Source organism: Leptonotus elevatus, chromosome 3 (assembly GCF_054856555.1).
Source record: "Leptonotus elevatus isolate MCC_2025b chromosome 3, RoL_Lele_1.0, whole genome shotgun sequence".
Classification (NCBI taxonomy): domain Eukaryota; kingdom Metazoa; phylum Chordata; class Actinopteri; order Syngnathiformes; family Syngnathidae; genus Leptonotus; species Leptonotus elevatus.
Window position 1 is genome coordinate 2,049,770 of NC_141241.1, and position 25,231 is coordinate 2,075,000.

The 25,231-nt window shown below is 41.1% G+C and overlaps 5 protein-coding genes across 9 annotated transcripts in view; 1 reads left to right on the forward strand and 4 right to left on the reverse strand.

Annotated features, from left to right (window-relative positions):
• Positions 1-199: 199 nt before the first annotated feature.
• LOC147176613 (uncharacterized) lies at positions 200-5,295 on the reverse strand. 4 transcript variants are annotated; one of them, XM_086070464.1, is made up of 3 exons: positions 5,195-5,295; positions 3,975-4,256; positions 200-2,733 (listed from the first exon to the last, which is right to left on the reverse strand). In XM_086070464.1, the coding sequence occupies exons 2-3, from the start codon at positions 4,033-4,035 to the stop codon at positions 1,445-1,447; spliced, it is 1,350 nt and encodes a 449-aa protein (XP_085926590.1). In that variant the 5' UTR covers positions 4,036-4,256; positions 5,195-5,295; the 3' UTR covers positions 200-1,444. The 4 variants fall into 4 exon arrangements, with proteins under 4 accessions (XP_085926590.1, XP_085926589.1, XP_085926588.1 ...); XM_086070463.1 differs by having other exon boundaries at positions 4,906-5,293; XM_086070462.1 differs by having other exon boundaries at positions 4,874-5,293.
• Positions 5,296-5,682: 387 nt separating this feature from the next.
• Positions 5,683-22,401, reverse strand: LOC147176614 (uncharacterized). Of its 2 annotated transcripts, XM_086070476.1 has the most exons (5): positions 21,952-22,401; positions 11,246-11,518; positions 9,535-9,807; positions 7,310-7,552; positions 5,683-6,047 (listed from the first exon to the last, which is right to left on the reverse strand). In XM_086070476.1, exons 1-5 carry the CDS (start codon positions 22,073-22,075, stop codon positions 5,860-5,862), a joined length of 1,101 nt encoding a protein of 366 aa, XP_085926602.1. In that variant the 5' UTR covers positions 22,076-22,401; the 3' UTR covers positions 5,683-5,859. The 2 variants fall into 2 exon arrangements, with proteins under 2 accessions (XP_085926602.1, XP_085926601.1); XM_086070475.1 differs by lacking the exons at positions 5,683-6,047; positions 7,310-7,552 and having other exon boundaries at positions 8,148-9,807.
• Positions 6,038-7,285, reverse strand: LOC147176615 (uncharacterized). Its single transcript, XM_086070477.1, has one exon. The coding sequence runs from the start codon at positions 7,239-7,241 to the stop codon at positions 6,171-6,173; it is 1,071 nt and encodes a 356-aa protein (XP_085926603.1). The 5' UTR covers positions 7,242-7,285; the 3' UTR covers positions 6,038-6,170.
• A 685-nt stretch (positions 22,402-23,086) lies between the features above and the next one.
• LOC147176616 (uncharacterized) lies at positions 23,087-24,806 on the forward strand. Its single transcript, XM_086070473.1, has 2 exons — positions 23,087-23,496; positions 23,651-24,806. The coding sequence occupies exons 1-2, from the start codon at positions 23,370-23,372 to the stop codon at positions 24,799-24,801; spliced, it is 1,278 nt and encodes a 425-aa protein (XP_085926599.1). The 5' UTR covers positions 23,087-23,369; the 3' UTR covers positions 24,802-24,806.
• Positions 24,241-25,231, reverse strand: part of LOC147176617 (uncharacterized) — a 9,537-nt gene continuing 8,546 nt past the window's right edge. Inside the window, exons 5-7 of the mRNA XM_086070461.1 lie at positions 25,199-25,231; positions 24,914-24,987; positions 24,241-24,749 (exon numbers count right to left, since the gene is read on the reverse strand). The exon at positions 25,199-25,231 is cut by the window's right edge and continues 136 nt beyond it. Coding sequence (XP_085926587.1) covers positions 24,710-24,749; positions 24,914-24,987; positions 25,199-25,231 — 147 coding nt within the window. The 3' untranslated portion in view covers positions 24,241-24,709. The remainder of the gene's footprint in view (positions 24,750-24,913; positions 24,988-25,198) is intronic.

Below are 25,231 nucleotides of genomic sequence, written 5' to 3' on the forward strand. Positions count from 1 at the left end.
TTTGATGGGCGTTGTCTCCCTCTGTTGGTTATTTTCTGTCATGTTTCTTGGACGGCTTTTGCATGTTAAAGAGTCACTTGATGTGCGTCACCAGGTAGCCTCCAGGACCGATATTCTTCATCATTTTTTTTAATCACCAAGTGATCTTGTTATTTACTATGCTGTAGAAACGATCATTTGAAAATGACACTTGCAGAGATTTGTAGAACTTGGCAAGGCCGCTTTATTAGCACATTTCATACAAAAGTCAGCTCAATGCTGCTTCACACAGTCCAAAGCAAAGCGCCTAAAAGCATTTATAAATAGTTAACATTTTTGAAAAAAGAAAAAGAAAAAAAAGCTTACCAAAATGACTAAAAGAACATACACTGCCAACATTTAAACACATCTATAAACAAGGTTTTAAGGCATTTAAAGAAAAAATAATAATTGCTTTCTCAAATTACTAAAAGACAATAGAGTGAAACTAATTTAAAATGCTTAAGAAAATTGGCAAGAGGAAAACAGCTACAGTTTTTAACTTGGATATGAAAGCATTTACACTCGAGGCTGACTTCACTTCTGTTGGCAGCTTATTCTATTTGCGTGCAGCATAACATCTAAATGCCTCTTTAACGTGTTTACTTCGAACTCTGGACCCCAAATAATTGACTGCTAAGCCAAGAGCTGCAGTTTCTTCAGTTTATTTTGCAGCTCCAACTGCTCACTGTTCTTCTCATGAACAGACTTGTCTCTTAAAAGGAACCCTGACTGGAACATTTTTGCAAACTAAAAAAAAACCTTGTTTGTTTACAAAATAATTTGATACACAGCGTTTTCACGTCAGAAAATGATTTCACGTCAGAAAATGATCAATCAACTCGAGCGTCATCACGTCCGTGATACTAGTTTCATTACGGACTACTTTTTCACTTTCCGTATGACTTGGTCCATGCTCTGCTTAGTCATTGCTGTGACTGCTAAAAACAGAGCCAAACCTTGTTACATCACTACCCAGAATGCATTGCCAGGTAGACAACAATGGCGACAAAAATGACAATCAAGTTTGCTATTTTTTTTATAAACGTTATCTTATGTTCCAATACTAATTACCCAAAATATCATATAGAGCAAAGACGTCATTCCAGTCGGGGCTCCTGTAAGCCTTACCAGAAAACTTTTAACCGCACACACGGAAACTGAACAATTGTTTTTCCAATGTGTGTCTAAATGTTTTGTTAAACTTGACAGAAAGGCTTTGGCCACAAATGGAGCAGGCAGAATGAATTTTTTCGTTTTTTTCTGACTCTTTTACCACAAAATGAGCATTCAAACACTTTCTCAGCAGTGTGTGTATTTTTAATTCTTCCTTTGTAAAAAAAAAAAAAAAAACCTCTTTACCATATACTGAACAGCTAAAAGGGTTTTCTGCTGTGTTGTCTTTTGTGTGTTTTTAAGCCTTTCTTTAGTGAAAATCTTTTCCCACAAACTGAGCAGCTAAAGGGTTTTCTACAAAGTGTCGGCTTGTGTGTCTTTTTAAACTTTTCTTTAAAGAATAGCTTTTGTCACAAACTGAGCAGGCAAAAGGTTTTTCTCCAATGTGCACTTTTGCATGTGTGTTTAAATGGGTCTTTGAAGAAAATCTGTTGTCACAAACGGAGCAGGCAAAAGGTTTTTCTATAGTGTGTTTCCTTTTGTGTGTGTTTAATTTTGCCTTTACAGAGAATTTTTTACCACAAACTAAGCAGGCATATTGTTTCTCTCCAGGGTGTGTTTTTAAGTGTATTTTTAAATTCCACTTAGCAGGGAATCGTTTGCCACAAAATGAGCAGGGAAAAGGTTTTTCCCCAGTGTGTGTTCTTGTGTGTAATGTTAAATGCACCTTCTGAGTGAATGATTTACCACAAGCTAAGCAGGGATAAGGTTTTTCTCCATTGTGTATTCTTTTGTGAATTCTTAAACTTGACTTTAGTGTGAATGTTTTACCACAAACTAAACAGTCAAACGTTTTTCCTCTAGTGTGTGTTCTTATGTGTCTATTTAAATGTGTCTTTGAAGAGAATCTTTCAACACAAAGTAAGCAGGAAAAAGGGTTAGTGTGTGTTTTTAAGTGTTCTCTTAAACGCCCCTTACGAGAGAATCTTTTCTCACAAACAGAGCAAGTAAACGGTTTTTCTCCTGAGTGTGTATTTAAGTGTTCTCTTAAACGCACATTTCGAGAGAATCTTTTCTCACAAACAGAGCAGGCAAAAGGTTTTTCTCCAGTGTGTGTTTTTAAGTGTTCTGTTAAACGCCCCTTACTCGAGAATCTTTTCTCACAAATAGAGCAGGCAAAAGGTTTTTCTCCAGTGTGTATTCTTGTGTGTCTCGTTAAGTCTGCATTTCTCATAAATGTTTTCTTACAAATTGAGCAGGCAAACGTTTTTTCCCCAGCGTGTATTCTTGTGTGTGTTTTCAAGGATAACTCGCTAACAAAAGTTTTGTCACACCGACAACACGGAACACGTTTGTTGTCAGTGTGATGCGTCACATCACCTGCCGAGGATTCATCATCTTTCTCATCAGCGCTGTCAGTTTCAGAAGAGTGTGACGTCATGTCGTCACCATCTCCATCATCATCGTCACTCTTCAAAGTGACACTGATTTCATCATCACACAGTTCTTCTTTATTATGAGGAGGCTTTGATTCCGTCTTTGTAATTTGGGTAACGTCTGACCGCTGCTCCTCCAGAACAAGATCATCATCACTCGGATCTGCAGGACACAAGACGACAAAAGTCAAGTTTGCTCAGTCACATCACATGTCGTGGCTTTGACGTTTGTGTATTATTGTTTCTAAATGTGATGGCAACATTTAAGTTCATATAATATGAACAGAAAAACTTGGTAAAATGTCTTCAATAAAGAAGAATACTCCAGTTGTCTTGATTCAATCTATGTAGATTGACCGCCATGACCTCTCCGCTGGAAACGTGCACCGTGTCCAAAAATGTCAAATTTTCTCTCTCCATAAATTGATATCAATGGCCTTGTCTGTTATTTTTAGGCAAAATAAGCCAATTTGCAGCAGGAATAAGGAAGATTCCACTTCTATGAACTTCCATTCAGGTCCGGCCTTTTCATTCTGATTGAGGAGTTTCAATGGACAAAATATCTTTAATCCGATCAGTAATCAGATTAGAACTAAACTGTGCACATGAACCCTTAAAAACAAAACAAAAAAAAACCAGTCTGATTACAATGTGCGCTTACAAATATCCCACGTTTGACTGAAAAAATATATATTTTGACTTGCACAGAATTGTCTAATTTACCGGAAGGAAAACAGTAGAAGCCGCACTTCCGTTGTAAACAAACAAGCGCATACGTTGATCTCGTCTGTAATGTTTCGGATACACTTAATTTGTGAGATGGCGCTCGACTGTGTCGATCAGACCGTGATTTTGCTTTTACTGGTCTCGGTTATAAAGCGTCACAACCAACTATCTGATTGTTTTCATGTGCGTTGATCGGAATAAGAATCGTCTTAACACACCCCCGTCAATCAGATGCAAATTTTGATTCGATTGAGTCTAATCGGGTCAGAACAGTCAGAATGCCGTGTTTGCATTCATAATTTGTAATCAGATCAAGCTGTTAATCCAATTAAATGTGTCCATGTAAACATAGCCACTCAGTTTGGTCATTCTGATTCACTCTAATCCAGGGGTGCCCAAGTCTGGTCCTCGAGCGCCCCGAGCTAGCCTTGTTTTGATGTCTCCCTCCTCCAACACACCTGAAGCAAATAATCTGAATTGTTGTCAAGACCTCTACAGAGCTCGCTGATCATTTGAATCAGGTGTGTCGGAGGAGGGGAACATCTATAACAAGCTGTATAAGGGCTCACAAAGAGTGGATTTAGGCATCCCCGTTCTAATCAGAACATATGGCTCCACGTAAATCCGGCTAATGACAACACTGAGCATGTTTGTTGTCGGCGTGACATGTCACATCACCTGTAGAATGTTCATCATCTTTCTGGCCGGCATCCTGACTTTCAGAAGAGTGTGGTGTCATGCAATCACAATCTGAAAGTGGAGCTACGGCGCCATTTGTGTGTGATCCTCCACCGCGGTTTCCATCGACTTCTTCACACTTCACACCGACGACAGTCAATTGAAACGTGCGGATTTCATCCTCCCACTGTTCTTCTTTAACGCGAAGCGGCTCTGGCTCCTCTTCCTCTTTAATTTGTCGAGACTCCAGCGGCTCAGGATGGAGATCTTCTTGATTGACGACTACAAAACACAAGAGGACAACTCATAACGTACATTGGATTTTGTCATTATTATTGCTACTGTTAAGAGATTTCTCGAAAGCTGCTCTCCTTTTCTCTAAACTAGCAAATGCTTTACCTGGGCTTCATCGAACCCGAGGTTCGGTGAGTCAGACTGTTGTGTGACGGTACGTCGTGTGATTTATTTGTTATTGCAATCCCTTCATGCTATGTCACTACAGCTGCTGCCTTCGCCGACGTTTGTATTGCTGCACGGTGTGGTATGTGAGCTGCAAAGCAGCGGACTGAAGACTCTCCAGAGGGTGGTGAGAACGGCGGAGAAGGTGATAGGGATTACATGGACCCCGCTGGCTGAGATCTATGCTGGCAGGCTCCACAGTAAAGCCAGCTCCATCTCCAAAGACCCCATACACCCTGGCCACAAACTGTTTACCTCCCTCCCTTCTGGAAGGACACTGGAAAAGGATGCTGGCATGCTGATGAAATAAGGTTCATTGTGTACACAATGACAAATACAGTAAAGTTCTCTTCTATGTAACGAATAACTCTAATAAGGAGTATTTCATTAAAAAAAAAAAAAGAAACAGTTGTCACCAAACAATTGAAATGTGAACCAACCTGCTCTGTTTAAGACAACTCGAGGCACTAACTTGAAAAGCAGACATTGTAGCTCGCTGTCCTCTTCAGTTTCACAAAGTTCCTCGTTGAACTTTGCTGTCTTTCTTTCACACATTTTAACGACACGTTCACAACATTTTACGTTCACGTGATCTCGTTTCTTCTTAGCGACGTGTCGCCGACACACGTGTCTCTTTGCTAGCGGCTAGCAAGCTAAGCTAAGTTAGCCAAAGAAATTTCAATGTGCACCCAAACAAGTTCTTCCAGACACGAAGATTTCATTGATTGTGTTGTAGTCCAGTTAAATAGAAATAGACATACTGCTTCGATGCTTTAGTATATTTCAGTATGAATTCTGGAAAACTTTCTGCGTGTAGCACGCGTCCAAGACACGATCTGTTGTACCAGTCAGCAGTGCGCATGCGTAGCAGTCGGCAAACTTTTACAGCGAGCTACGGGTATCTATACTAGGACAAAATACCTAAGTGACTTACTTTTTTCGTATAACTTCCGTTTTCATTCCATAATTACTACAACATTATTATAGCGGGGCTACCCAAAGGCATCTTATGAAAACAATGCAATTTAGTGTTTTATAAAAATGACATTTAACACAATTGAGTTGCATGGCCACAAATTGCGCCACTTTCTGACCAGTATGAGCAGCGAGTTAGCTTAGCACAGTTCGTTTTTTCCATATCACTTTATTGAACAATTTTAAACAGATTACACAAACAAATTGTAACCATTACACAAACACATTATTAATAAGGAGAAAATGAATAAAAAAATCCAGGGGGGATTTAAATAAATAAATAAAAACAAACCCAAAAAAGCATAAAGCCACAGTTCTCATCGCTTTCTTGTTGCTCGACATCAATATAGTAATGTATTGCTTAGTTTCCATTTCAAAAACTAAACAACGGTTTTGAATTACGAATTTTGGATTTGTGTATATGAAATTTCGCCAAAAAGAATTATCACGTTTATAAGGAATAAAAAAAAAATCGATTTTGTTCACTATCATTATTACAGAAACTGAACAGAACATTTTTTCCAGAAAAAAAGTAGAATTTAGAGGCAATATGATCGATTAGCATTTGTAGAATTTGTAGAATTGGAACGACCTTGAAGTACTTGCGGGTCAGCTCGCTCCAAATGGAAAGGAAAGTTCCTGGGCAAAAATGAGAATCCCAAGAGGTCACTGAATCTTTTACTACAAACTGAGCAAGCAAAGGATTTTTCTTCAATGTATTTTCTCATGTTTTATCAAATGTTCCACTTGAATTTATCTAAACTAAGCAGGATAAAGAGTTTTCGCCTTAGTGTGTGTTCTTTCGTGCTTTGTTAAATAGTCCTTTCTCGCAAACGTTTGACCACAAACTGAGCAAAGATAAGGTTTTTCCCCGGTGTGTGTTCTTGTGTGCCTTGTTAGATCTTCCTTTGTAGTGAATGGTCCGCCACAAACCGAGCAGACAAACGGTTTTTCTCCAGAGTGGGTTTTTGTGTGCTTCATTAAATATTCCTTTGTAGAGAATGTTTTACCACAAACTGAGCAGGGAAAAAGTTTTTCTCCTGTGTGAGTTTTTGTGTGCCTTGTTAAATATTCCTTTCTAGTATAGCTTTTACCACATACCGAGCAAGGAAAAGGATTTTCTCCAGTGTGTATTCTTGTGTGTATTATTAAAAGTCTCTTTTGGGTGAATCTTTTTTTACAAATTAAGCACGGAAAAGGGTTTTCTCCAGTATGTATTCTCCTGTGCGCTTTTAAATGTGCCTTTTGTCTGAATCTCGCACCACAAACCGAACAGGCAACAGGTTTTTCCCCAGTATGCGTTCTTGTGTGTTTATCCAAGTCACCTTTTGTGAAAAAACGTTTAGCGCATACTGAACAGACAAATTTCTTTTCTCCAGTGTGTATTCTTAAGTGCCTGCCTAAATCTTTACTTGCATAAAATGTTTTGCCACAAACTGAACAGGCAAAAGGTTTTTCACCAGTGTGTGTTCTCGTGTGCTTTGAGAAATTTTGATGATCAGAATTTCTTTTGCCACAAACTGAGCAGACAAAAAGTTTCTCAACATTGTGTGTTTTTGTGTGCTTTTTTAAACTTGTCTTCATAGAAAAATGTCGACCACAAACTGAGCAAGCAAATCGTTTTTTCCCGGCGTGTGTTCTTGTGGTTTTTTTCAATTCACCTTTCATAGAAAAACGTTGACCACAAATCGAACAAGGAAAAGGTTTCTCTCCAGTGTGTGTTCTTGTGTGCATTGTTAAACTCGTCTTCCTCGTGAATCTTTTACCACAAACAGAGCAGGCAAAAGATTTGACCCCAGTGTGTGTTCTTGTGTGTCTTTTCAAGGAGAACATGTTGACTAAAGTTTTGTCACACTGAGAACATTTCAGTCGTTTGTTGTCAGTGTGACATGTCAAATCACCTTCAGGGCGTTCATCATCATCGTCGTCGCCGTAGGTGCCGGGTGACATTACGTCATGACCATCCGAAAGTGGCGTAATGAGGCGGTCTGCTTGCGATCCTCCACGTTGCTCTCCATCAGCTTCTTCACTCTTCACGCTGACGCCAGTCAACGGGAACGTGGCGATTGCATCCTCCTGCTCGTCTTCCTTAACGCGAGGAGGCTCCGCCTCCTGCGGCTCAGGACAGAGATCTTCACTCACGTCTGCAGGGCACAAAGAGACAAACGCACGGGTTGTGACTTTTGACGTTGCGGATTATTGGACGGACGTGCGGTTTTGCTGGCGAATAGCGAGAAACTTCAAAAAAACGGAACACTGACCAAAGTGGTTTTGCATTCGTCAAGGTAATCGTCAATGATCAGGTCAGTACCGACTGGTGAACTCCCCGTTTTTGCTGATGACTGAAGCTTGATTCGTTTCATACTTGACAAGGTCCGCGCGCAGCTCCAGTGGCGGAATTGCGGCATTTTCAGAATTTGTAACCTGCGCCGCCGACGGTCTGCCGCAAACTTCTACATGAATGGATTGTCAATAGTCAAGTTGCCCACTGTATGTTTTACACCAGGATCCCCGTTTGGCAATCAGAACGAAAGACAGTTCTGAAGAGATGGTAGAGAAATACAGCTATTAGCGCTGTTACATTGGCAGGGACAACAAATGCAGCCGCCATCTTTTGACGTGTGATATAGTCGCTAACAGCTATGATGTGAAGTGCAAGCGTGCATTGTTTGGAAGACGGGTCGTGAAGATTCACTTAAGACTTCCTTGCAGCACTTACAAAATAAAAGTCTCTACACATTCCAGCTGTCAAGACACATTTATTGTGATGAGGTGCAACAACAACAGTGCATTTAACCAAAAATGAAAGGAACAGCTTCTCTCTGTAAAAGCACACACAGCAAACGTCCTTGTTTTTTTTTTTCACCCCATGACAGAATTCCACTGTGGTATCCAATCCCTGCATAAGCGCATTGCGCCCATTCGCAGTTTTGCTTTTCAATGAGTCCATGTGACTCGCAATATCAGTGGCCCCCGTCAATTTGGAAATATTTTTCGTTTTATTAATAAAGCGATGTATTTACAAAAAAATATCCAAAGAACTAATTTAAAAAAATAATTGACAGATTAATCAATAATAGTTGTTTGCTGCCCATACGTTGTCACATTGTAAATGTTCTTTTTGTGGTTGCTTCTTACAGCAATACGAAGCTGGCTCATACTACTGGAGACAAATTCCTTGTGCTAAAAAAAAAAAATTCGGCAATATATCGCGATCTTGCAGCGGGTAATTCTATAATTGATTCGATATGCGGCCAAATTGTTGTTTAAACATAATTTTTTTTATAGAAATGTTCAACAAAATGTCTTACTTAGGGTTAGGGTTCACATGTTAAGCAAGGAAGAGTGTTATATTCATGGAACATTAAGCCTTGATATTTTATTTCAATGCTGTATGCAGATTGTTTGTTAAATACAGATAAATAAATGTTCATACAAATCTTACAGTGTACATGTACAAGTTTACTGATTAGTATTTTCTAAATTTGAGTTTAAAAACAGGATCGCAATAATCAATTTATAGATTTGTATCGGGAATAATCTGTATCAAATAGTGATACAGATCCAATCGCCAGGTACAAGGCAATTCACACCCCTAGTTTTTTTTTTTTTTTTTTTTACCGTCGGTGTTTTTGTGTGTCTTGATAAATCGGAGTTCCGATTTATTCAGGCAAAATTTTTTCTCCAACGTGTCTTCTTGTGTGTGCTATTAAATGCATCTTCTGAGTGAATGATTTACCACAAAGTGAGCAGGCAAAAGGTTTTTCCCCAGTGTGTATTCTGGAGTGTCTTGTTAAAACTGAATTTAGAGAAAATGTTTTACCACAAATTGAGCAGGAAAAGGGTTTTTCCCCAGTGTGTCTTCTCGTGTGTGCTGTTAACTGAACCTTCTGAATGAATGCTTCACCACAAACTGAGCAGACAAAAGGTTTTTCCCCAGTGTGTCGTCTTGTGTGTGATATTAAATGAGCCTTCTGAATGAATGCTTCGCCACAAAGTGAGCAAGCAAAAGGTTTTTCCCCAGTGTGTATTCTGGAGTGTTTTTTCAAGGATGACTTGTTGGCAAACGTTTTGTCACAATGAGAACATTCTACTCGTCTATTGTCAGTATGACACGTCATATCACCTTTAGAGTGTTCATCATCATCATCATCATCATCATCATCATCGTCAGTGTCAGAAGACGTTATATGGTCACGATCTGAAAGTGGCGGTATGAGGCCGTCGTCCGTTTGTGATCTTCCGCAGTGGTCTCCGTCACCTTCTTCACTTTCTACACTGACACCAGTTAATGGGAACTTGGTGATTTCATCCTCTTGCTCTTCTTCTTTAATGTGTGAGGTCTCCTCTTTAATTTTAACCTCTTGCCACTCAGGATGGAAATATTCTTCACTGGGGTCTGCAGGACAACAAAAAGACAAAACACACGGAATGCTTAAGTCGAGCCTCATGTGAAGTTGATGTGATGTCAGGAGTTTTTTTTTTCTTTCAACAATGGCGCTGCTAACGTGGAATTACGCCCCCTGGTGCCGGTGAATTCCTTCAAATCTAATCATACAAAGGCTTTACAAATTTGTACAATCCAGATTTATTTCCACTTAATGTGTGGTCAAAATGCCATCAAAGTTGGCAGTTTCACGCAAGTCTTGGCGGTCTTATGTACGTTAGCAACTTAGCAGCTGCTAAATTGGGCGCGGCCACCGTCATTCATACCGTACAAAGTCTTCTTTATGGTGTCGGTCAGTTATTAAATTAAACGGTGTAATATCTATTAAACCGTAGCAGCACAAATGAACAAAGCAGATTATTTCCCCCACATTTTGCATGTGGTAAAAGTTGTAACAGTTAGCATCTGCTGATTTAGCCACCATGTACAAAGTGCTCCATTGGCTACGCATTGATTCCTCTTTTGGTAGCCTCGAGAATGCGTAATCCTTTTTTTTTTTTGCCTCTTCTCGTTGTGGCAACTAGTCCACAACAGCTGTCAATCATTGTTCAAGTGTGGCAATTGCTGTTTATTCAAAGTAGCAGATGCGTTTCCTATCGTGCCAAAATGGTTGCGCTAACGGCCATTTTGGGATGCGTGACGTCAACGTTTGGCTCTCTTATAGACAAGTTGAAATAAAACCCTCCTGACACTTCATCGGGAATCCAAAATATAAACCTTTTTCGCTAGTTTTCGCCGTCCTCGGTGGCCTAATTAGCTGGTGCTAAGTTGCTACCGTACTGAAATAACATTGCAACACTTGCGTCAAACTGCAAATTTCGATGGCATTTTGACCACACATGAAGGGGAAATGAATCCGGATTGTACAAACTTGTAAAGCCTTTGTATGATCAGATTTGAAAGCACTCACCAGCAGGACAGGAGGTAATTCCACGCTAGCAGCGCCGCAAAGTAAAAAAAATAAAAAATAATCCTGACACTTCATCAGCAATCCAACATGATAATAATAATAATAATAATAATGCGCATGTATATATCATGTCCTTTTCACCAAAGTGACTGTCAATGCTCTTGGGCGGAAAGTTGAAGGGTAAACGCTAGTTGTTGAACTCTACGCCATTGGAGCCCATTAACGCTGCGCAAATAATTTCCTGCCGCAGGGGGGCGTGTTCAGAGAAAGTCACATGACGTCAGGAGGATCTCTATTGCTTTGATTTTTTTGTTTTTGTAACGTCTAACTAGACCTCGGGTCTAATTAAAGGCTGTAAACATCTGCGTGGAAAACGCTTCACCACAAAGTGAGCAAGCAAAAGGATTTATTCTTTAGTGTTGACTTTAGTTTTGTCACAATGAGAAAATTGTCTATTGTCAGTGTGACACGTCATCTCACCTTTAGAGTGTTCATCATCATCGTCGTCGTCGTCGTCAGTGTCAGAAGACATTATATGGTCACGATCTGAAAGTGGCGGTATGAGGCCGCCGTCGTCGGTTTGAGATCCCCCGCAGTGGTCTCCGTCACCTTCTTCACTCTCTACACTGACACCAGCCAATGGGAACGCGGTGATTTCGTCCTCTTGCTCCTCTTCTTTAATGTGTGAGGTCTCGGTCTCCTCCTTGATTTTAACCTCTTGCCACTCGGGATGGAAATATTCTTCACTGCGGTCTGCAGGGCAAAAAAAGACAAAACGCAGAATTTTCTTAAGTCAAGCCTCGTGTGAATTTGATGCTGCGTATTATTGTTTCTAAAATATTTAAGGTAATTGAAGATGAACTGAAGAAGCTGACTGTATTCAAAGTGAATTGTCTTCAACAAGCAAGAATATTCCAGTTGCCTTTACTCACCCCTCGCAAATTTACTTGGATGTCGGACAAACTACACCACCAGCATACAAAAAAAAAGTTTAGGGATGCACAATAGATTTTTTCAATCTGATACAGAAAACTTTGCGCTGCTCAAGATTAAAAAAAAAAATTATAATAATAATAATAATTTAAGACTTAGCAGGTGTGTGTGCACAACTGGATAAAATAACTATTGAAATATTGGACATCTCATTTAAAAAGAACCCTGACTGTAATGACAAGTTTGCTCCACATGATTTATTTGGTTGTTACTAACATAACTATATTTAGTTTTCAAGAATAATTTCCAGTTTAATACACTTTGCAGAAACTCTATTTGTACATACACGGCCATTGTTGTTTGTGTAACGTAGAATGGCACTCATCTCTCGAAACAAAAGGGGTGTGGTTGGGATAGTGCACCCCCCCCCCTCCCCCACGCCACGCTCTCGTCGTCATTCACCAGATATAGACTTTGATCGCCCTCAAACTTAACCATAATTGATTCTGTGCTGAACTCATTCAGTAAGTCTCATTGAGATCCTGATGTCACGTGACTTTGTCTGAACACGCCCCCTACAGCAGGAAAATATTGGTCGTGGAGGGCGAAAATTAACGTTTATCCGTCAACTTTGGTTGCGTTCAAACTGCAGCTCAATTCCGATTTTTTTTTTTAAACAAATATCTGATTCTTTCATGCAGTGTGAACGGCACAATTACGATTTTTGCCACCCGACCCGGGCCTCTTTCGAGTGTGGATACAAATCGGATATGTACGCGATGGATGTGATATGCGGTTTGCGCGGGCGGGAGAGAGTGCTTGGAAGGGAGACTTACTGACACGTCTGTGAATATATACAAAGCTTTTTTGAGTAACAGTGTTACATTTTCATTTGTCTTATTTAATCACACTTGAAACATGAAGCATTAAGTTGACGTGTGTGGCGAAGTAGAAATTCAGCCCCGCAGACGGTTCATCACGAACAATGACGCGACGGCCTTACACCTTACACGTTACCTTACACGTTACCTTACACATTACCTTACATGTTGCCTTATACGTTACCTCATATTTTATACAAACTATATAAATCACCTAACCACTTTGATTCTATCCTATAACATGCCAGTGGTGGCAAATGGCCTATACAGATATATACATAGGACTGTGTTTATATTATTTGTATGCATAAATTAGTTCTGGTTTCCTGGAATGTTTGTGGCGCTCGCTCACAGGCAAAAAGAATAAAAACTTTAGACCATCTCTTAAAATTAAAAGCAGATATTTGCCTCCTACAAGAAACCCACCTACAAAAATCTGAAGAAAAATTACTTATTGATAAAAATTTTAGCCAAGCGTACTCTGCCCCTTATAACAGTAGACAAAGGGGAGTCTGTATACTCATACATAAGAATTTACTCTTTACTCTAAATAATACAATAACAGACCCAGAGGGCCGATACATTATTATTCAGGTGACTATATTTAATAAAATATATACATTCGGTAATTTATATGCCCCTAATAATGATGATCCGGCTTTTTTCCATGAATTTTTCTCTAAACTGTTTGAATTAGCAGCGAACTCTACTATTATTATTGGAGGAGACTTTAACACAACCTTAAATCCATTAATGGATCGTTCTAATAAAACAACATGTATAAGGCGATCACAATCCACAAAAGTAATAGGGGAATATATGGATGACTTTGGCCTCGTCGACAGCTGGAGACTTAAAAACCCAAATAAGAAGGAATTTACCTTCTTTTCCGCTGTGCACCGGTCCTTTTCAAGAATTGATTTTTTTCTTACAAATAATTCTATTGCTGATAAAACCGTTACAAAAATACATCCTATTATTATTAGCGACCATGCACCAGTCTCCCTTTCCCTACAAGTTGATTATACCTTTAAACCACCACCTACATGGCGTTTTAACATCTCACTACTAAACGACGCAGAATTTGACAAAATTATAAGAAAAGAATGGGCGGACTTTTTGGAAATAAATGACTCTCCAGACCTATCTCCAGCTCTTCTCTGGGAAACCGGGAAAGCAGTAATTAGAGGTAAAATTATATCATATTCATCTTATAAAAAGAAACAGGATCAAAAATTAGAAAAAGACTTGGAAGATAAAATTAAACAACTGACGGATGAGTACGCAATAAACCCAAATAACCAAATATGGACTGACTTACAAAATACAAAAATACAGTTAGACGATATGTTAACTAAAAAGACAGAGTTTATAATACAACAATTGAGATACAACAACTTTGAATATAATAACAAATCAGGTAAATTTCTTGCAAACCAACTTCAACGTAATCGGGAAAAATCGCTTATAACGGCTATTAAAGGTACAACTGGTGAATGTACACAATCACCAGAAGAAATTAATCAAATTTTTTATAATTATTATCACAACTTATACTCAGAAACTAATAAACCTAACCCAGAGCATATTGAGGCATTCCTCAGTAGCTTAAGTATACCTCAGGTAACTACTGAATATAAAGATATGTTAGATGCACCACTTACTATAAACGAGTTGTACAGTGCTCTAGATAGTATGCCAAATGGCAAAGCACCCGGCCCGGATGGTTATCCGGCTATATTTCTAAAGCACTTCTGGTCAATGCTTGCTCCACTATTCTTAAGAGTAGTAACAGAAATTAAAACTAATGGTCACATACGCCCACACATGAATACAGCAGCAATTAAACTTTTATTAAAGCCAGAAAAAGACCCCACCCTTCCATCAAGTTACCGTCCGATTTCACTAATTAACACTGATATTAAAATTATCACTAAGGCTTTTACATCTAGATTAGAAACAGTAATCCCGACAATCATTCATAGCGACCAAACAGGCTTTATTAAAGAGCGTCACTCTACTAATAATATTAGAAGGCTCTTTAACCTTATTAGTATGTCACAGCGGCATGATAAAAAGGCAGTTATTATATCATTGGATGCAGAAAAAGCTTTTGATAAAGTTAACTGGTCCTTCCTCTTTGCTGTTTTAAATAAATTTGGCTTTGGGAAGTCATTTATTCACTGGGTGTCAGTATTATATGATTCTCCTAAAGCTACTGTTACTACTAATGGGATTATATCTAAGAGTTTTACTCTACAGAGAGGCACAAGACAGGGATGCCCACTGTCGCCTTTATTATTTGCAATATTTATTGAACCGCTTGCATTAGCCATACGCCAGGAAAGAATGATTCAAGGAATTCACTCTGGGGTAACAGAACATAAAATTAATCTATATGCCGATGATATTTTACTTTATTTAGAAAAGCCTGCTATTTCATTAGGGGAAGTATTTAACTTAATAACTAAATTCTCACAGTTATCAGACTATTCTATTAACTGGACAAAATCAACACTTCTACCTATTACAGAAAATTCATGGAACCCTGCAAGCCAGGACCCATACTACTCATTTCCTATAGGTAATTTAAAATACTTAGGCATAAAAATCTCACCTAAATTAACTGATTTAGTTCATTTAAATTTCACTCCACTTCTGGATAGCATTTATAGTGACTTGGAGCGCTGGAATAATCTTCCTATTTCTCTAATAGGACGAATAGCCACTATTAAAATGAAAGTTTTACCCAAAATAAACGATTTTTTCTCAATGATTCCATTTAAACCTACGGCTAACTGGTTCCAGTTGTTGGACTCAGCCGTTACAAAATTTTACTGGAAAAAAAAAAAAGCAAAGATTAGTCTATCTACTCTTCAGAAAAATAAATCCAAAGGAGGTCTAGAGGCACCAAATTTTATGCACTATTATATAGCCAACCAGCTACAATATATTATTTTATGGGCGCAACCCAATAGAGATACTAACTGTTGGCTGGAACTAGAACAGAAGGATTGTAATAACCTCAGACTCCTAGATTTACTCTTTATTACAACATCGATTAAGCGCCATAACTGCTTTAAAAATCCAATGATTTCCGCCACCCTGACTGCCTGGTGGAAGGCACTAGAAATGACAAAAGCCAAAGTGGAGCCCAGCGGGCTTTCTCCCCTATGGCATAACCCCGACTTTCAAATTAACAACCAATCGTTTTATTTGAATGTGTGGGAGCAGAAAGGAATTACACATCTCCACCATCTCTTCTCAGATAATATGTTTATATCATATACATCCTTGCTCCAAAAATATAAAATAAAAAACGGAAACTTTTTACATTATTTGCAAGTTAAAAGTATGATAAAGAAACAAATTCCAACACTCCAGGGTACGCTCCAACCGCCTGTTTTAGCTAAAGATATTACCAAGCTTTCTCCGACAACAACAAAAAAACTCTCAAAAATATATAAGTTACTTTCATATACTGATAAAACGTCTTTACCCATCTCAAAATGGGAAACAGACTTGTCTATAGCTCCGGAATCTGTCTTTTGGATTCAAGTTTGTGAAAATGTTTTTAAAATGACAAAACACACAAATTTACAACTTATCCAATATAAAATTATTCACAGAACATACATTACTCAATATATGATGAAGAAAATGGGACTCTCAGACTCCGACATTTGTCTCCAGTGTTTACAAAACACTACAGACACTTATTTTCATGCTTTATGGTTATGTACTCCGGTTATGTGTTTCTGGACTAAAGTCTTAGAAAAACTTTCCGCTGTCTTGGACTGTAGGATACCGTTCTCTCCAAACTTGTGTTTGCTAGGTGACTTAACAACAATTGACTTACCACATAAACAATTTCAATCTATACTTGTAGCCCTTACTATCGCAAAAAAAACAATTCTTGTTAACTGGAAAAATAAACAAACTTTGAATATCGACCAATGGTCTAACCTCCTCATAAATCATATTTTAATGGAAAAAATATCTGCCTCAAATAAAAACCAAATGTCAAAATTTAAAGAAACATGGTCTACGTATATAGAATTTTTTAACCTAAACTTGGATTTTAATTCTGCCTGTTAGCGAGAGCCACAGCAGCGTTATAACTGGCATTGATGTTTCTGTATTAGGCAATTTGTAACTAATGGTTGTGTTTCCATAGTCAGGAACCCGGCTGCTGCCAGCGGGATCGAGCGGATTCACCTCCGATGGGCACCAGGGGTTGATATTCGGATTCACGGCATGCCAGTGGGTTAATTCTGTGGGTGCTGTCCCCCCTGGCGGGGAGTGGGCGGGTCTGCCCCTCTGTTGGCTGCTGGGTGGCGGCTGCGTCTTGGCCGTTCCCTGGGTCTCTTGGGGGGTGCTGCGTTGCGGGGCTTTCCCTGGTGTCGGGGGCGGCGCCGTTCCGGCGCGGTCCGTCGCTCTGGGCCCGGCGACGCGGTTCGGGGCCTGTGGGCCGCCGGGGTGCCCGGTGGTTCCCTCTCCCCTCCCCCTTCCTCCCCCTTGCTGCCTCTCCCTCCTCGCCTCTCCCCGCCCGTCCTCCGCCTCCCTGTCCCCTCTCCCTCGTCGCCCTTCCTCCTCCTCTCCCCCTCTCCTTGCGTCCCTGCCGCTGCCCCCTGCCCTTCTTGTCGTCCCCTTCCCTCCTCCCTTCCCCTTCCCCGGTACGCCTTCCTTCCCCTCCCCTGGGCCGGGGGCTCCATCCATGGCCCGGGTCTCGGTGCTATGGGGGCCGGCGGGGGTGGCTGGGGTTTGGTGTCGTGCCCGCCCCGCTCCGGTGGGCGTCCTGACACCTCGGGCGGGACCCAGTATCCGGGGGGCGAGCCCTATCGCCCCGCCGGACGGGTCCCATATGCCCGCCGGGGTCCTGGTGGGGTGGGTGGGGGCTTGGTGGGCCGGTGCGCCTCCTGCCCCCGCCCGGTTGGGGGGGGCCCCGCTGGTCACACCTCTTAACTCACTACACTAGGTTTGCACAATACACTTTTATAGACATATAGGGCACATAACACACTTTGGGGGGTGGGGTAGGGTGGAAACACCGTCTTCACCCTACAACTCCCCTCCAATTTTAATACACCACACAACTTGTGGGTGGGGGGGGGCTTGTGGGGGTGCCATCGGTTGGGGGCCGCAGTATAGAGCAGTGCTGCGGTCCCCTGTCCGTGTCGCCACCCGCCCCCCCCCGCCCTATCTATTTTTTTTTAATGCACCACATACACTCAGCAACATGCTTGGGTGGCGGGTGGATCGGAGCGTGGGAATATCATTTCCATCGGCTCCGGTTCACCTGCTCCTAATTTTAATGCACCACACACACACACTTGTATATACACTGGGTGGGGTCACATTCACGGTTTAGGGGTAGAGTTCGCCAGTCCGCGAGCTGGCGGACTCAGTAACAGGGGTTAATTTTCACAAAGAACGCTGGGGTGACGACCGGGGCCTTCCCCCGCTGGGCCTGGGGTTCGGGGGTGTCGGCCGCCCTCCGGTGCCCCCATCTCCCCCTTCTGCCCCCGGTGTTCCGTCCTTCCACACGGCGGGGGGTGGGGTGGGCGCGGCTGCCCTCTCCGCTCCGCTGCCCGGCCCCTCTTCGGCGCCGGTGCCTGGGTGCGGGTGGTCCCCGGGGGCTGGGGGTCGGGGGTTGGGGGGCTGCCGGTTGGTCGGGGTGGGGCGGCTTTGTTGGGGGGGGGGGCGGTGGTGGGGGTTGCGGGGTGGGGGGGTGCTGGGGGTGGGGGGTGTCTGGGGGATTGGGGGCATGGGGGCGGCTGGGGCTGGGTGGCGGGGGTGGATGGGGGGCGGGGGGTTGTGGGGGGGGGGGCGGGGGTTGGGGGCCGGTGGGGTGCCTGGTGGGCCTGCAGTGCCCCGTCCTGCTGCGTTGGGCCGGGGGCGCGGGCCGGGTTGGGGCGGGGGGCGCTCCTGCTCCTGGGTTTGCTCTCCGGCCGGTGGCCCTGGTGGGGCCCGGGGGTCGTCCTTTGGCGCTGCCGCGGCCTGGGGGGCCCTGAGGTGTTGCGCTTGCTCTGTTCCGGCGGGGGTCGACGGCTCCCCTCTTTGGTGGAGATTTTCATGCATGCCAGATCCACCACACCAGCATCTACCGAAACTCAGACACAATCTGTTTCCTCCTCAGGTTATTGAATCGGTGGAGGCTGGTGTCTCGGATCTCACGCGGCTTCGTCTGTCCTTCCTTCCTTCCTTCCTTTTCTCGGTCTCTCCGTTGGTCTCTTGAGGCCTCCCTGATTTTATGTTTTTTGGATTTGTTGGGGTCTGGATGTTTCTTGGGCTGGGGAGGAGTTCTGGTGGGGGGTGTCTGGTCGGTGCTGGATTTCACCTTCCTTGGTTTTCTTCGGTCCCCTCGGGTCTCCTGGTGTTCGATTTAGGTGAACGGTATGAGATTTTTTTTTTCTAATAGGTTTTCTGGTGAGCTAACAAACACACGCACGCACGCACGCACGCACGCACACACACATACTCACCCACACACACAAAAAAAAAAAAATGTATGTATGTATGTATGTATATATGTATATATGTATGTATATATGTGTATATATATATATATATATATTCAAAAAAAAAAAAAAAAAAAGAGCAATGATGATGACATTTCCGAATGAACAATACTGAGCTCTATAAAAAAAGAAAGAAAAGAGAAAAAAAAAAAAAAAATAAAAAATAAAAAAAAAAAATAAACAATGACGCGACGGCATCGTCGCTGGACTTCCCCAATGAAATGAGTTTGAGGAGTGTCCCCCCCGTCCTTTCCCCCAAATATTTCTGTTACCTCTTCCAACCTCGCGACTCTGGCGAAATGAGATGAAAAAATAAGTCGTGAAAAAAGTCCACCAAGCAGGAGCGCGGGGCGTTCGTACAGCTCAATTTGTATAATGTATGCAGACAAGACACACGAATCGAACTCCTAACACGCCCGCGATACGAGTCCGCCAATCTGTAGCATGCGTTGGCACAGCTAAATTTGCATATGACACTGATAAAAGTCGTTTGCCTCGGCGGTAGTGATGGGATTTTTGGCTCTTTTGGGTGATCCAGTTCATTTGGATCGGCTCTGTCTTTTTGGCTCTCAAACGGCTCTTCTAACTTTTCTTTTAAATATTTACGCCAAATTTAGCATACATTTTGATAAATGACTTGGTGAACTAAGTATTTCACTCTACCGACTGCATAGCAACAATTATTTATTGAAAGTTAAAAAGGCTACAAACAATAAATAAAGAACGTTTCCTATCATGCCAAAATGGTTGCGCTAACGGCCATTTCGCGAAGCGTGACGTCAACGTCGGGATCTCATAGCATTCATTAAAATATCCCCAAAAATTAATTGTAAGCTTTATCCAAATCAGAAACACAAACAGGATCCCAAGTTTGCCTCATTAGGTACATTCTTAATAACAGCGGTTTCCTGATTTCTCGATCTGAATGTTCTGAAAGATTTTTTTAACACGTTTTCTGCTTAATTTACAGTGAAAGGTGATTTTTTTTTTAAGAAGAAGGCAAATGATCACTTATGTCTTGGATAAACAAACCCCCCCCACACTTGGTTCCATGATGTTAGAATAAATGTTGTCAATTAAGGTTGCAGAAGAACTAGTAATTCTGCTTGTTTTAGTGTTCTAGGAAATAAACCAACACTGTACATGGTGTTAGTAAAGTCGGTTGACCGCATACGTCCCGCTGGGTTTCGTCGTTCAATGTTGAAATCCACACATACAAATACAATTTTCTTATTAATTATTTTTTTCATACAATTCAAACATTTGTTCCTTCAAATTTTCAATTTCACATACAGAAGCTTTATTCATGCAGCCTATAATCAATGTTTTCATTTTATATTGTTCAGGTGTTTTGTTTCATAATAACAATCAGGATATGAATTCAGCCGCCGGTCGTCAAATTAGGATAATTACTAAGCATAACTCACATCAAATAAAATATTAAATTTGCTGAAAATAAATTGGTACATGTCCAGTAGCCATATAATTAAACTCAGAAATACTTCCGTATTCTGCAATTTCCCTCACAGATCTCCAGAAACAAAAGTAAAGCATGTACTGGACAAAATGCCTCCCTGCTCCATATCAGTCCAGATTCCACAAAAAAAGAAGAAGAAAAAAAGTCTTCATACGCAGTCGACTCCCCCGAAGTAATACTCGCCATTGTCCATTCAATATCATCAGAAATGTTCCAGTTCATCAATCTCCTGAATAACGACAGATTTCTCCTCTTCTGGAAATCTCTACCGTACAATCTCTTGCCCACGTTGCTTTAATTTGTTCTGTTTTCTCAGCGAGCACATCTGGCAATATCAGCATTTCTTTTTGTTAAATGTTCATTCACAAACATGTGTCCCCCCTCAACTTGTTTCCTTGTTTAAGTCATTCCGATTTATGTTTACGATTTGCAAACCGGATAATGTTTGGCTCCGCTTGTCCAGCTCTTTCAGAAAGTCTCCTTGGAAGTAAGATACAGGCTGAAATACTTTCCTTTTTAATGTCTATTTGTTTACTATGGAAAAAAAAAAAACACCTGTTCCTCCAGAGACTGTCGTTCCTCACGTGGAGCGTCCTTGCCCCTAAACTCTCCACTAGCAACTCGTGCATACGAGCAGCGTATAGTTTTCAATCCACTAATAATCACATGATCCATGCGTATATATTGTTCCAAATCTTCGACTCTCCTCTCCAATTAAAGCAATCTTGTCATCTTTTTCCTTCAAACTCTTTACCTCCTCCTTCAACAAATTCACCAGTGTGATATCTTGTATCGCAATAATTTTCCTTATGAGGGTGTCCCAACGATTTCTTAAACTCCTCCATGCCTCGTCTGCTGCCAAATTGCTAACGTACTGAAATAACATTGCAACACTTGCGTCAAACTGCTCATTTCGATGGCATTTTGGCCACACATGAAGGGGAAATAAATTCAGATTGCACAAACTTGTGTTCAGAGAAAGTCACGTGACGTCAGGATCTCTACTGTTCCGATTTTTTTTCCCACTCCTAACTAGAACTCAGTCTAATTAAAGGCTGTAAACGTCCGCGGCAGTTGTCATTAAGGCACACACACACAAACTTACACACAAACATTCCAGATAGCGTGTGTAATATGGTACATATTGTGAAAGGACGACAGAAGGGAAATGTCTAACATTATGATCCCTAGCCCTTTTGCCCTTTCATACTAAAACGTCTACAATGCTGACTAACTACTAACACTACATGTTAATAATGTGTTATTGAACAAAACGTGAAATTCTAACAATGATTATATTAAAAAATTAACAGTGGACTAGGTTTAGTAATACAACGCAGTTATTAAACAAGTGAGAGTAAGAAGTGACCAAACCTGTTCTGTGTAAGACAACTCGAGGTTCCAACTTGCAAAGCTCGTCCAGCATGTGAGGTTGTGGTTTGATGTCTTCTACTCCACAAAGTTCCTCCTTGTACTGTGCTGTCTTTTTTGCACACATTTTAACGCCACAGCCACAAAACTTTGCACTAAATTGATCTCTTGAGGCTTCTTAGCAATGCGTTGCTAACAAATGTGACCCTTTGTTAGCGGTTCGCAAGCTAGGCTAAATTAGCCAGGAAAAACTTCAACGTGAACCCAGACAAGTTTATCCGGACACGAAGATTGAATTTATTCCGTTTTGGTCCCAAAAAAATTGTGATAACCGTACTGTGTCGATGCTTTAGTCCGGTCAGTAGTAATTCGAGAAGATTAATCAAGTGAAGCTCGTGGTCGAGCCACGGTCATCAGCGGCCTCTACTCGATCAACGGCGCGCACTGCGCATGTGCAACATGACGGCCATTTTGATAGCATGCTACGGCTACCACACTGGGACAAAATATTTTAGTGTCTGCACATTCTGCGATTCATGTTTGTTTAACCTACAGACAGTAGATTTAAACTTTAAAATCGTTATAGATAGAAGAGATAGATAGATAGAATAGATAGAATAGAATAGATAGAATAGATAGATAGATAGATAGATAGATAGATAGATAGATAGATAGATAGATAGATAGATAGATAGATAGATAGATAGATAGATAGATAGATAGATAGATAGATAGATAGATGGATAGATAGATATTTAGCTGTAGTTTACACAAGGATTAATCATGGTGGACTGATTTGATCAAAGCCACATCTGATCAATAAATGGGGTATTTCAAACCACATTCAATTTTGAAAATGAAAATCCAGGTTTGGAAATCTAATCTTGCTTTTACTAAATACTGTACTTGATGTATGGATCCGTCTGTCCGTCCATCCATCCATCCACCCATCCATCAAAAAACATCATTTTCAATTTAACAAAATATATATTGAAATTTTATACAAAATACTGTATAGACTATTTGGATTGAACATTAAAAAACGCGTACCACTTTTAAAACAAAAACATATTTAGAAAAATATGGTATTGTCCTAGTGTGGTTGCCGCAGCTTGCTTATCAAATGGTCGCCCCGATGCGCATGCGCACTGTAGATTCGGTAAGCGTCGCCGACTGTGGCTTGGATACGGCCTTCGTGAAATAATTATTCCTGAACGAACTAAAGCCTCAACACAGTACGTCAATTACTACTTTACCGGGCTGAAACTGAATAAATCAAATCTTGGCGTCCAGATAAACTCGTCTGGATGCATTTTGTAGCTTCTCTGGCCTACGTAGCTTAGCTTGGTTGCCGCGTGTGTTAGCAACACATAACAGAAGAGATCAAGTGATTGTAAAAGTGTTAGGATTGTCGCCTGAAAATGTGTACAAGTAAAACAGCCGAGTATAGAGAGGAACTTTGTGGAGCAGAAGACGACATCAAGCCACAACCTCAGCAACTGGACACGCTTTGCAAGTTGGAACCTGGAGTTGTCTTTCACAGAGCAGGTTAGCATTTCTCACTCACTTGTTTCCTTACTACGTTCTATTCTAAAACATAAATCTTTTATTTTGGCAGTGGATGCAGCATTTTTTCGTGAGTCAACCTGGGTCACATGAGGCTTAAGCAACCTGTGTGTTGGTCTTTTTTTGTGTCCTGCAGACCACAATGAAGAATATTTCCGTCCTGAGTATAATAAAGAGGAGGACGAGGTGGAGGAGACTCCACACATTAAGGAAGAAGAGCAGGAGGATGAAATCTCAAAGTTTCCAATGACTGGTGACTTTGTGACAAGTGAAGAAGGTGATGGAGAGCACTGTGGGGGATCACAAACAGACGACCTCATACAACCTCTTTCAGATGGTGACAACATAATGTCACACTCTTCTGACACTGACGACGATGATGATTATTATGATGATGAACACTCTGAAGGTGATATATGTCACAATAACGATAGACAAATCAAATGTTCCCATTGTGATAAAACGTTTGCCAACAAGTCATCCTTGGAAAGACACACAAGAACGCACACTGGAGAAAAACCTTTTGCCTGTACACTATGTGATAAAAGGTTTTCTACAAAGGGTTACTTAGAAAAACACACGAGAAGACACACTGGGGAGAAGCCTTTTGCCTGCTCTGTTTGTGGTAAAACATTTTCTGAAAAGACTAATTTAACAGTGCACACAAGAACACACACCGGGGAGAAGCCTTTTGTCTGCTCAGTTTGTGGTAAAACATTTTCTAAAAATTCAGATTTAACAAGGCACTCGAGAACACACACTGGAGAAAAACCTTTTGTTTGCTCAGTTTGTGGCAAAACATTTTCTGTAAAGACACATTTAACAAGCCACACAAGAACACACACTGGGGAAAAACCTTTTGCCTGTTCAGTTTGTGGAAAAAGGTTTTCTGTCAAGAAAGATTTAACAAGCCATGCAAGAACACACACTGGCGAAAGACCGTTTGCCTGCTTACTCTGTGGTAAAACATTCACTCAGAAGGTACATTTAATAGCGCACACAAGAACACATACTGCAGAAAAACCCTTTGCCTGCTCAGTTTGTGATAAAACATTTTTTAAAAATGAACATCTAACAAGGCACACCAGAACACACAGTGGGGAGAAACCTTTTGCATGCTCAGTTTGTGGTCAAACATTTTCTGTAAAGTCAACTTTAATAACGCATACAAGAACACATACTGGGGAGAAACCCTTTACCTGCTCAGTTTGTGGTCAACGGTTTGCTCGGAACTCCTATTTAACAAGGCACACAAAACACACACACACCAACAATAAATCTGAATGAGAATCTTTTATTGTCCTAGTAATTTGTTCCATGCTAGTAAACATCATCATCACAGCGTTTCAATACAGAATGGACTATGTAAAAAGAAGTCAGCATGATAAACAAGTTTTACCTTTGCATTACGAGGTCTATTGTCCCCCGGTGTGAGCGTAGCATCTCGTCCCAGAGACTCAAGCCAGTGACAAGCTGAGGAGAGACGGCATTGACTACATAATAATATAGGTCGTGCGCTGTGAATTCCGGCAAAGTCGACGATTTGATTAACTTGGTAAAAAAGAGCAGGCAACAAAAAGGTAAGGGGCCAAGATTCAAACCTCGAACCTGTGAGGCCAACTTGCTAAACAGATATAGCAAGAATGAAGCCGCGTGTGCTATATGACGTAGTGATTCACGTGACCTTGAAGTCGAGTCCGGGACCAAAGAGAAAGTT